Genomic DNA, 12,447 nt, shown 5'->3' with positions numbered 1-12,447 from the left:
GCCAGGGTGTGGAGACCTGAGTTTGTCTTACATCTGCCATCACGAGCTAAGTGGACAGGGGTACCTTGCTCAGTCACTCGAGTTATAATAAAGAGATTGGGATAGATGTTTCTTTCTCAGGTCCCCTGTAGCTCTATGAATCTTCTACCAAGCTTTATTCAGAAACAAGAGTCTCAAGTAAATATCATGTGAGCAACAGATGTGAGCCTCAAGTGCAATTTTAAGATTTCTGTAGCACATTAAAATTTTTAACCCACTAGAACCAAAAGAGCATTGCTTCAATATGTAATTGCTATTAAATCATATTTTTAAATTTATCTTTATTGTTGAAAGTATTACACATGTCCCCCCCGCCCCCATTTTTTTTACATTATCCTCCCACCCCAGGCCTTCAGCACACTGTTGTCTGTGTCCATGGGTTATGCACAATGCATACAAATTCTTTGATTAATCTCTTCCTGCACCCACCCTGCTCTGATTTTACATTCTTTCCTCTGAACCAAGACTTAAAAACCCAGTGTGTATTTTTCACTTGCATCATATCTTAATTTGAACTAGCCACATTTAGAGGGTTCAATGGTCATATGTGTCTGCAGCTCAAGTTTAGAGGGCTTAAATGTTTCTTACCTAAAGTTAATGTAAAGATATAGCCTACCTTCAAAGAAAGACTATACTTAAAGTAGAAAATCGACCCATTAAAATATTAGGGTCAACACGCTGAGGGAATGTAAGGGAAGAGGTGATCAACAAAGAGATAGGACTTTTGATGGAAATTGCCGAAGAGATTCAGAAGGAAGTTGTCATGTGGAAACTTGAAGGTTGGACAGAAATGGACCTCAGGCGTGGTCCTTAAAATGTTTGCACCTGATCTTCCACTGTCCCTCCTCTTATCTGCAAACATCTTCAGGGCATCCAGTTATTGTCTTTGTGGCCCTAAGAATGATGGAGCCATTGGATTCCTACTCTGGGGTCTGTGGACCCTTATGGGATCTGCAGATAGAATTCAGGGGGTCCAAAAGTTGAATGGGGGAAATACAATTATTTTTATTAACTTCCCACTCAAATTCAGCATTTCCTTCAAAATTGTGCGTAGGCAAAAAAAAAAACACACCCACAGTCGAGTATAGCAGTACTTGTGACTCTGTCATCAGTCGAGATCACAGATGTTTTTTCTGCACATTTCATTTGCTGCATGTCTTAGAAAAGCATTTTATCAAGATGACAACAGTTATTAGACCTACCACGAGACCCCACCATTGAATGCATAAAGCACATACATCACTGTATTACAGATTTTAAAAATATTTTGATAACTGCATTTTCATAAAATTGGTTTCATTTGTAATCCTGTATATAATTTTTAATTAAAAAAATGTCATTCTGAGAAGAGATCCATAGGTTTCACCAGGCTGCCAAGGGGTCCATGGCACAGTGCACTCCATAGAAAGACTCTGGGTCCGAATTGACCCCACCTCCGTCTCTACCCCACAGAGGATCACATTGGATGGTGCAATGAGTGAGACATAAATCATTATCATGTCAAGCTACTGAGGTTTGGGGAGTGTTAGTTTTAGCAGCCAGCCCATTCTAACATACAACTGAAATCTGGCTTCAGGCCATTGACAATTGCTTCTCATGGTCACCAGATCCCATTCCCTGAAGAAAGGCATGTGCTGATAACCTGGGTCTCAAAAAACAAACAAACAGCCCTGGCCGGTTTGGCTTAGCGGTTAGAACGTCGGCCTGCAGTCCAGAGAGACCCGGGTTCAGTTCCCACTAAGGGCATGTATCTCGGTTGCAGATTGTCCCAGCCCTGGTTGGGTCGTGCGGGAGGCAGCCACTCGATGTGTCCCTTTCACATCAATGTTTCTCTCTCTCTCCCTCTCACTCTATCTGAACAAAAAATGAAAAAATGTCCTCGGGTGAGGATAAAAAAAAGAAAACAAGTAAGCAAATAAAAAGACCTATTATGACTAATTGCAAGCTACCAATATAATGTCACTGAACTCTGAGTTAGGAGGGGATGTCCAGATTCTGCACATGTCAGCCAGTATGAGTTAATTTCTGGCACACTAGGGGGGCTGCTCTCCCCCATGGCCCATCCTACTGCCCTCATCTGATTTGAGGGGAGGGGTATGTGTAGAATCTTGAGAATTTTAAAGGCTCCTATTTAAACTTTGGTGCCTCACTTTTTCTGTACTCTTTCATAATACGGAAAGCAGAATACCTTAGATGCAGTAATTTGTAAATGCAACAAGCTGTTGAAAAGAATCTAATTAGCACTAATTACAATCCTAGAGTGTCCCAACAAATTATAATGCCATTGCTTCTGTAGCGGCATTGTGTTTAAACACTCTGAAACATTAATTAGTCTGCAGAACAAATGTGTGAGATAGGTATTACTTGGCAGCATCTGAAAGCCAATTATTTATTCTGGGAAGGCCTGATGCCATTTCTGATAGTAAAAACAGATTTATTCACATAATAATAGGATTGGGAAATCAGAGAATTATATTGCCTCCATTTCTGAGCTCTTTTATCTCACTAGGCATTACTGCTTGTCCCAATTATACATATGAGAGACTGAAGGCAGCCAGTGGACAGATCTGATATCCACAGAGAATCCAGCTTCAGATTCAGTGAGTCCTCAGGAGATGATCGTGCCTGTTCTTCACATTTCAAAGCTCCATTTATGAGTCTTTTGTGCCTTGCTTCACAAATATAAATATTTTCTTCTGTAATAAAGAGGGGACTTAAAGCAACCATTTTACTTAAAGTTTTAAACTGACATACTATGCCTGCTGTCACCTATTTGTAAATGCCATATTATGTCTTGCTAGAGTTTAGGTGAATTCTAATTTCTGGATTAAGCTATTTATAATCTCATCCACTGAAAATATTCATTTCAAAAAGTAGTCCAATCATTGAGAACTAAGATACAGAATCAAGCGTTTAGTAAATGTTTCAGTTTATACAAAGGGATAAATGACTGGTTTAGCTCATAAAGTAAATAAGTCATCGTTCAAATCCTATCAAGTTGTTAGTCCTTATATTCCTTTCTATTAAAGAAAAAGCTATGTGGCCCTGGCGGCTCAGTTGGTTGGAGCATCATCCCATGCACCGAAAGGTCTCGGGTTCAATTCCAGGTCAAGGTGAATACCTAGGTTTCAGGTTCGATCCCAGGTTGGGAGGCAACCCATCAATGTTTCTTTTTCACATTGATGTTCCCCTGTCTCTCTAAAAATCAACATGTGCTTGGGTGAAGATTTTTTAAAAAGAAAAGAAATAAAAAGCTATGTGGACAGGACCTGGAATTTCTGAAAGAACATTTGATATCCTGTTAACTTTTCTCTGAGACATCAATTCCTGGCGCACAGTAAGCATTCAATAAATATTAGTGTTTACGCCCTGGCCGGTCTGGCTCAGAGGTTGGAGTGTTGGCCCATGGACCAGAGAGTCCCGGGTTTGGTTCCCGCTGGGGGCATGTGCCTCGGTTGTGGTTTGTCCTCGGCCCCGGTGGGGTCGTGTGGGTGGTGACCAGTCAGTGTGTCTCTCTCACATCATGTCTCTCTCTCTCTTTCTTCCTCCCTCTCTCCCTTCACTCTATGTGAGGAGAAATGCAAAAATGTCCTCAAATGAGGATAAAAAATATATATATATATATATATATATAAAATTAGTGTTTACTGTCATTATCATCATCATTCCTCAGTCTAGGAGCTATCATCTTTCATTAAGAAAATGACATCCCATGTAAAGCACAGCATAAGAAATATAGCCTAGTAATATTATAATAACCATGTATGGTGCCATGTAGGTACTGGAAATATCAGGAGGAACACTTTGCAAAGTATACGACTGTCTAAGCACTATGCTGTACACCTGAAACTAATACAAAATAATACTGAATGTAAACTGAAATTGAAAAAAAAAATTTTAATAAATACAAAGATTTTTTTTCAAAAGAGAATTGACACCCCGGTTGATAGTCACGCTCTTAGGTCTGAGCCATGCTCTAAAAGTCTCTGTGCTTCAGGTTTAAACAGTACATTTCAGCCAATGCCTTCAAGGCAATCCTCTCCAATGAAACCATTTCAGATATTTATACCCCAGATAGTACACATCTTTCTATCGTTGCTAATAAAATTTATCTTAATCTAACTCCAAGCCTGTGTCTGTTTTGTTCAGGCAATTAGCCAAACATCTATCTAACTAAATCAGCATTACTTATATAGCAAAAAAAATTTTTTTAAACAAACGCATTCAATTCAAATTGGGGAAAACCTCTGAATTCTTTTGAGCTAATCACAGACATTATTACCCATCCTGTGTAAACCCCAAAGATACTAGCACATGACCACTACCAACAATGTCCTTTTGGAAAGAATATCCACAGTTTGCCTTCTGAGTTGATCCTGCGCATTTGCCCTGGACCCAGCCCAGCACATGTCAGCAGCTCCAGACACAGATACGCTCTGCTCCTCTCCCAGAGCGAGTGAGACAGTTGGTAACAGGTAGTATAGCTACATTCTCCAACAGATGTTCCAACAGACTTCAAAAACACGGTAGTCATACTGCTCTTTCCTAACGACTGGAGAGAAGAATTATTTTTTATATCTTCCATTTCTCTCCTCATTGTGTTCATGTCTTTCTCTTTAGCATATGGAACATATTTATAAAAATTGTCTTAACTTCCTTGTCTGCTAATTTCACCATGTCTGTAATTCCTATCTGTTTCTGTTGATGGATATTTTCCCTTAGAGTTATGGATATTTTTCCTGCTTCTTCATTTGCCTGTTAATTTTTTTTTTTTTAATCCTCACCCTAGGACATGTTCATTGATTTTAGAGAGAGGAAGGGGGAAAGAGAGAGAGAAACATCAATGTGAGAGAGAAACATCGATTGGTTGCCTCTTGTACGTGTCCCAACCAGGGAGTGAACCCACAACCTAGGTATGTACCCTAAATGGGAATCAAACCTGTGACCTTTTGGTGTACAGAAAGATGCTCCAACCAACTGAGCCGTAACAGCCAGGGCTGCCTGGTAATTTTTGATTGCATACTGGATATTGTGAATTTTACATTGTTGAATGTATATTTTGTTGTATTCCTATAATGAATATTGGACTTTGTTCAGGCATGCAGTTAAGTTACTTAGGATCAATTGGGTCCTTATGAGGTTCATTTTTACATTTTTTTATTAGAGCAGGTCCAGAGCAATCTTGAAGTTGAGGGCTAACTTCTGCTCACTACTACTTAGGACTCCACAATGCCCTATGTATTACAAGGTCTTTTGATTTGGGATGATGGGAACATGAACTCTTCATAGCTCTGGATGAGTGCCAGGAATTGTTTGACTCTATAAATTCAGAGACACACAATCTCCTGTTGTAGAAAAGATTTTGTATGATTTCTTTAATAATTTTCTCCCCTTCATTTTTCTCTGTTCTCTATTTTTGGGTACTTCTGTGAGACATATATTGAAATTTTTAGATTGATCCTTTCACTGGTTTTAATATTGTCTTTTCTATTTTCTATCTTTTGATCTTTTTGTTCTATTTTCTGCAACATTTCAATTTTATATTCCAAAGCAACAACTGGGTTTCAAAAAATTAATCCTACCTTTCCTACAAGAACTATAATAAGAAGTAACCAAATAGTAGTTAAGGAAAGTAGCACTCTATAAAATTATTCCAGCTAACAAATGAAAATGAAGTGACATAATTGGACTATCACCATATTTTAAACCCACAGAGAATTCATGGATCCTGGCATGAGTATCAATGGCTACGTCACAAAAAGAGATAACCAGATGCTAAGTGCCTCCAAATGAACACACCCCCACCCATAGTCTTCACAGAGAGATTGCTCCCAAGTCTGACCAAGCCTCACCGTCACTCTCTCAATTTGTAGAACATACAGGAGAAATGTGTGGAACTTGCATCATTAGCAAATTCCAGACTGTGGAAAACTCTACATGGCAAATAGCCCAGACCCTTCAACAGATAATTTGTAAGTAAAAGACAGAGATGTAGGGGAAAACTGTAGGTTAAAAAAAACAACACAGATATTTTTTAAGTGGGCAAGACTAGACTATAGTGTTTAAAGATGCATTGTTGGGTGATAAAACCATAAGGAAATACAAGGATGTCATTACTATAAAATCTAAGCCCTGGCTGGGTAGCCCAGTTGATTAGAATGTCATCCAATATGCCAAGGTTGGGGGTCAATCCCTGGTGAGGGCACATATAAGAATCACCCAATGAATGCATACATAAGTAGAACAACAAATCTCTCTCTCTCGCTCTTACTTGCTCTCTCTCTCTCTGTCTCTCTCTCCCTTCCTTTCTCTCTCTGAAATCAAATAAAAATAAAATAGAATGGGTGAGTGGTGTGGTAGTCTGTTACAGTGTTCACCTCTAAGGAGCCATAACTCATGGTATCTATGATTCTGTGTAATCCCCTTCTGTTGAATCCGGATTGGTACCGGACTTGATTTAACAATAGAATGTAGCAAGTAATACTGTGCCCTTCCAGGCCTAAAACATAAGAAGTCCTGGCAGCTTCTAGGTTCTAGAAGCTTTTGTACACTTGCAAACCCTGACTCGCCATTTTTAAAAATATTTTTTTATTGCTTTTTAGAAAGAGAGGAAGGGAGAAGGAGCAAGAGATAGAAACATTGATGAGAGAGACACATTGATCGGCTACCTCCTGCACGCTCCCCACTGGGGATCAAGCCCACAATCCGAGCATTTGCCCTGACCAGCAACCTCTTGGTCAACCACTGAGCCACACTGGCTGGGCTGACCAGTACTCTACTGGAGAGACCAGGTAAGAAGGCCACCTGGAGAGACAGAACACCTTCTAAGTTGAAGCCAGTCACCAGTCCTTCTGCCAGCAGAATGAAACCACAGGAATGACCACCAGGAAATATAAGATGTAAAACTGCACAGCTAAACCTAGGGCAGATCGCAGACTTGTGAGCAAATAAATGGTTGTTTCTAAGAGCTGGTATCTTTTGGGGGAGCTTGTTGGGAAGCAGCAGATAACTGGAAACAGTGGTTATTTGAGGAGAGACAAAAAGGCCTAGGATCAGGAAGGAGCACCTGAAGGCTTCTGGGATAGCTAGTGAACTTCTTTCCATTTCTTGACCTGGGTGATGGCTACAAGGATATTGGCCTTATGATGATTCACTGGGCTGTGCATTTGTTTTGTGTGGTTTTTCAAACCTATATTTGACTTGAAAACAAAAAGTATGGTTTCTTAAAAAAAAAGAAAAGAAAAGAAAAAAATATTCATGTGGTTTGGCATAGAGACATTTACTCTTCTTCCAAAATTCCTTCAGACTATGGACTTTTTCTAAATCACTTCAGGGCTCCTCATAAAAACTATTAGTTTATTTGAGTCCTACAGACATCAACATCCAAACATCATCAAGCATAAAAACATAAACTTTGGGGAGTCCTAGACCTTGCAATTTGCAAAACTGAATTAATTGCTTTCACATTTCTAAATCTTTCTCCCTCTCTCTCTCCTCTAAGTGAGAAAAAACATGTAGTACCCAAAAAGGGGGCACTTTTATAAGCTGGCTTGCAATTTCTTATTGGCAACAACTTGCTAGTCTCTTTTTAAAATGAATTTTCAATTTCAAAGGAAAAAAATCTGTATTGCATTTGGAGTTGTGTTTGGTGGTGGTGGTGGGCTGTGTGTGTGTGTGTGTGTGTGTGTGTACACTTTAGTTTGCAACTGTTAGAATTTCAACCTTCAAGTCCTAAGTTTTACTAAAGTGCTTTAAACAGACTGTAGCAGATGAATTATATGCTTTTACTCTTTTGTCTTCCTTTCCATTATTCTTTAATCTTCACTTCTGACCTTTCTCATTTCACAATGCAAATTTTATGTACCTTTTTTCTTTAAACGATATCACCTAGCTTCACTAACCAAAAAAAAATTAAAATGTCCGATTAGGAGATTAAAATTCACAATTCATGCTGCGTTATTTTGTAAAAACTTGTACAATTCATTTTAGTTATATTAGAAACTACTGTTACAGAGGGAGCTTCTACTGTGGCATTATTTTACCTAGGACCCCGGTTCAGACCATCCTTAGGATCACAATAGAGTAAAAACTACAATCAGTGCGGTAGTCCACAGCAAAAGTACACTGACAAATGACCAACATTAGAATCACGATTGCCATGTTAGGACTGTTTCCAAAGCAGCCTTGATGAGGTGGTCCTCTTGCAGCCAATGAGAAAAGAAGGGTTTCATCAAGAGCAGATCTGAATTTAGCATCTGACTCTAGGAGCTCATCAAAGCATGAATAGGCACCCAAGAAGGAAGGTCACTGTTTCTTCCACAAGTAAAGAAAAAAATGTTAATTTGCTTCAGTTTCATGTCTTTATTTCTGCTGAATCTAAGAAACTCTCAATTCACACTAAATTTCCAAAGTCTTAGTTCACAAAAACTGAAGGTGGTTGAAATTACTGCCATTAGAAATTCCCAATCTGCCATCGTTTTTCTAATTTAAAACTCCTACTAGCTTCTTTGGTGATTTGACATGCTTGGAGGCGTTTTTTTTTTTTTATCAAAATATAATGTGATCAATATACATTTGTGTATTTTTTATAGTGGGTCCTCTCCTTTCTTCCATCCTTGCTATTCCCATCCGGGGAGCTACAGTTCCTCATGTCTACAAACTAGGAACTGAGACAAATACTAATGGTATAATCTTTACCCATTTCCAACTGCCATTACTAGCCAGATAAATTGGACTCTAAGATAACCTTGTCATAATTATCCGGATAGATCAGACCAGGTCTATGCCCATCCCCTACCGACAAATCATGACTGAAGAAGAAGCAATTCTGTGGACTGGTTCTAGATTTGAGAAGCCTGCAAATGCGGACAGCTCTCCTACCTTTCACTCACCTGGCCTGTGAGGACTTCTCTCCAGATACTGTTATCCACATAAGTTTCTTATACAGCCAGCTAAGTTAACCCTTACAGTATAAATCTGAAGAAAAAAAAAAAAAACCCTGAGAAAAATACATGTTGTTTTTAAGCTGAGACTCATTTCTTACTTTAAAGCATCAGATCACCGATGAGCATTTCAGAGGAAGCCTTTAGAGGTTAAGTGTTACTGACTGTGCAATAGTAAGCCTCAGACAAGGTCAGTTTTCAGTTTTCTGAACTGCTATTTGCAGCTACCAGGCCTCGAAGTGACCATCAGCCCCCACCAAGGACCTGGGTCTCCCCCAGTTCTCAGCGGCAGTCCTGCTTTTCCAAGACTTTCTGACCCTCCATAGGACTTACGTGGAAGAGTTTTCATTCGATGAACAATTCAATGGTAAATTTTAAAGGGAAAAAAAAAAAAAAAGGATTGCTTAAACAGGAAAACATTGTGTTTTTGAAGCTATAGTTCACTTTTAGGCATACCAAAAGTTTAAAAGGAAAAAAGAAACAAGGCGTAAAAAGAGAAACGTGTCCTAAACTGGCCACTGCTACTTAGATTACACGAGCTTTCTTTCTCATTAAAGGGAAACCCTGTTAGGTCACCCCTGAAAGCTAACAGATGGCACTGCCCATGGGATTACAAGTCGGTCACTTATTTGTTTATAAAAAGATCTTATCAAGGGAGATTACTGCAAGTCTTCTAGAAACAATCCTAAAAATTTATTTTGCTGTAAGAAACATGAGTGTGGAAGTAATTTTCAAAGCTAACACCTTTAGAAATGAAGCAAGTCCTTAACACTTCTGATACCCATTTACCTAGAGATTTACTAAATCCTAAGAAATAACGTACTTTCAAAACATCCATGTGACAAAGATCTCTATTCACACAAAGTTTTGAGGCACACAAACCAAATGGCAGCTGTTAAATGATTCACCTAAAAGTAAATGCTGATTCAGACAGCTGCTTCTAACACATACAAGATTAAGTTAACAAAACTCACTCCAGATATACTGACTAGTTCTTCTCCATATGTTAGCAAGTTTATCAAGCTTGAAAGAAACGTATTGTCTCAGCTACAGGGGCTTTCAAATCCATATTTCACTGGCAGCTACTTTATGAGAAATGGGTCATAAAATTGTATTTAAACTTTACTGTCATACTTCCAATCATTCTGCTTACAATTAAGTCATAGCTTGAGAAATATATGGGCTCAAGGATGGGCGAAGGGGTGAAGATAGGGTTATGGGTGGTTTTTTTTGGGTATTTTTCCCCCAGGGATCTGGGGCTTCAAAGCCATCAGAAAATCACAGTCCCGTGACTTTCATTTGCTCATGCACTAGCAATTCACAACACCATGCATTTTTCCAACGTACTTTTCTTCTTTGGCAAGACTTGTATGCTCAAATGAGGCAACGTCTCATTTTCTCTGGAGGTATTCTAATGTTAACTCTTCTCTTCCCTCTGTCCCTACATAACTTCAAAGTGCCCTCCCAAACAAAGAACGAGGAGATCACATTGAACAAGACTAGAGAATATAGTGACTGCCACACAAGTCCTTCCTGGGCACTAGCTGTCTCATACTACTCATGTGGAATAATCTAATTTCCGAATAAAAAAAAGGTAACACATTATCTTATCATGTGAGTACAGTGTCTGCATCAACAATAGCCATGACCATGAGGTCTTCAAGCAGGTTAATCCCTCTCATTGCTGGACTTCCAGTGGTTACTGTAGATGGTGGGCTTCCACTTCAGGTGTTCTTCAGCTTTTCAGTGAGATAAAGTGTCATAAATGTGTTTTGCTAATAACTCAATGCAAATCCCTTCCCACTATGTTCTACTACATTGTTCTTTCGGTCCCCTGCACACTGGTGAAAACAAGTCTATAGTCAAGTATGCAAGACTAAGGTTGGCATCACACTGCAGCTCAAGTGCCCCAAACTGATACCCTTTTCAAATGGGTTGAAGTGTGGTGGTGGCTAAAAACAAATACGGAGTAAGAACGCGAAATAAATGCTTTCTTCTTAGAAAAAGATTCGGGGGCCAGAGGGAGGTATCAGGAAGAATGTAGCCATTTCTTTACAGAAGTAAGGTTTCAAGCCAGTTTCATGTGTACTTTAGGAGGTATTTCTAAAGCCAGAGAAACACTAAATTCACAAGATAACCAAATGTTACATAGTGGTTGTGGGCAAGATTGTGAGGAGGGAAGACAGAGAGGCCAAGTACACCCAGGCGATAAAGAGTCATGATTTCCTGCAGTTTCACTTCAGTTTGGTTTCTTTCTTCTGCCTCACACTCTTTTCTGAGTCACCACGTCTCTGAAAGCCTCGCAAAATGAGTTTCTCCCTCTCGATGACTTTAGCAACAGTTACAAAATATGTTAAGTGTTCCTCTTTTGCTTCCCTCGTTCTCCATTCTCCGGGGAGGGAAGGGAACCCTACATACAACCTGGGACCATAATGACATTGTCCTTTCTGCCTCTCATGAAATCATCCCCCAAGTGACTCTCTGAAGTTCAAGTGAAGCTCTGGCCAAGGCCGTGTTTCAGAAAACCCAGCCAGCATGACCAGGAGGGAAATTCTGCTTGACAGGCCGGGAATCCCCAGGGAAATCTCTAGACAACAGGGATATCCCCGCGGTTGGTGTGGCAAGTTCAGAGAGAGCTCAGAACAACCGAGCCGGGGCCCAGGGGGCCAGGTGTGTCTGGCGGAGGGCAGACCAGACCCCAGGTGAGCGCCCGGAGGAAGGAGGTCGTGCCCCACCCGGCGGCCTGCACCTGCGTGCCCCAGGCCCCCCGCGGCGCTCCCCGAGCATCCACCGCAGCCCCACCTGCCGAGCGTGCCCGCCAGCTGCACCGCGCTGGGTGGAACCTGGGGACCCCCCGCGCCCGCAGGGGGAGAACGGGGCGTGGAAGGGGGACGCCCCCTCCGGGGCCAGTGCCCGGGCAGCCAGTCTGGCCAGAGGGTCCCCGGGAGGCGTACCTCGGATGTAGGCGCACTTGCCCTCGTCCAGCTGGCTGGAGGCCGAGGCGCCCATGGCTGCGGGGCGCGCGGGTGCTGAGCGCGGAGGCGGCCCGACCCACACCCGGGGCGGCACTGACGGCGTCGGTGGGCACCGCGCTGGCTCCTGGAGGCTGATGCGACGGGCAGCGGGGCTCTGCAGCGCAGGGGCCAACTTCCTCCGAGAGGCGCCGCCTTCTGGGACGCCGCCTCCAGGTCCGCGCCCTCCTAGGAGCTGTGGGCTGGTCCCGGGCTGTCTTCCCGCCCTCGCCTCTGCCCAACTCCACAGCGATGGCGATGTCTGGTCTGGAAGGACTTCTCGCTCCTTCTCTTCGCGGCTTCAGCTGCTGCTCCGCGGTCCGGTCGGGGCGGCCCGGAAACACCTTGCGGTCAGTGGACCGTTTCCATGGTGACTGGAAACATCTGTGAGCTGGAACCTTCCCCACTCACATTCCACCAGGCGGAGTTCTAGATCTCAGTGTTCTGCACGCCCT

At 41.6% G+C, this 12,447-nt stretch overlaps 1 protein-coding gene across 1 annotated transcript in view; it reads right to left on the bottom strand.

The window, feature by feature from the left end:
* Positions 1-12,035, bottom strand: part of NIBAN1 (niban apoptosis regulator 1) — a 128,449-nt gene extending 116,414 nt beyond the window's left edge. Inside the window, exon 1 of the mRNA XM_036272151.1 lies at positions 11,936-12,035. Coding sequence (XP_036128044.1) covers positions 11,936-11,990 — 55 coding nt within the window. The 5' untranslated portion in view covers positions 11,991-12,035. The remainder of the gene's footprint in view (positions 1-11,935) is intronic.
* Between the last annotated feature and the right edge of the window lie 412 nt (positions 12,036-12,447).

Source organism: Molossus molossus, unplaced genomic scaffold (genome assembly GCF_014108415.1).
Source record: "Molossus molossus isolate mMolMol1 unplaced genomic scaffold, mMolMol1.p scaffold_m16_p_20, whole genome shotgun sequence".
In the NCBI taxonomy this organism is placed as follows: domain Eukaryota; kingdom Metazoa; phylum Chordata; class Mammalia; order Chiroptera; family Molossidae; genus Molossus; species Molossus molossus.
The sequence above is the reverse complement of the archived record's forward strand: the minus strand, read 5'-3'. Positions and strand labels throughout refer to the sequence as shown.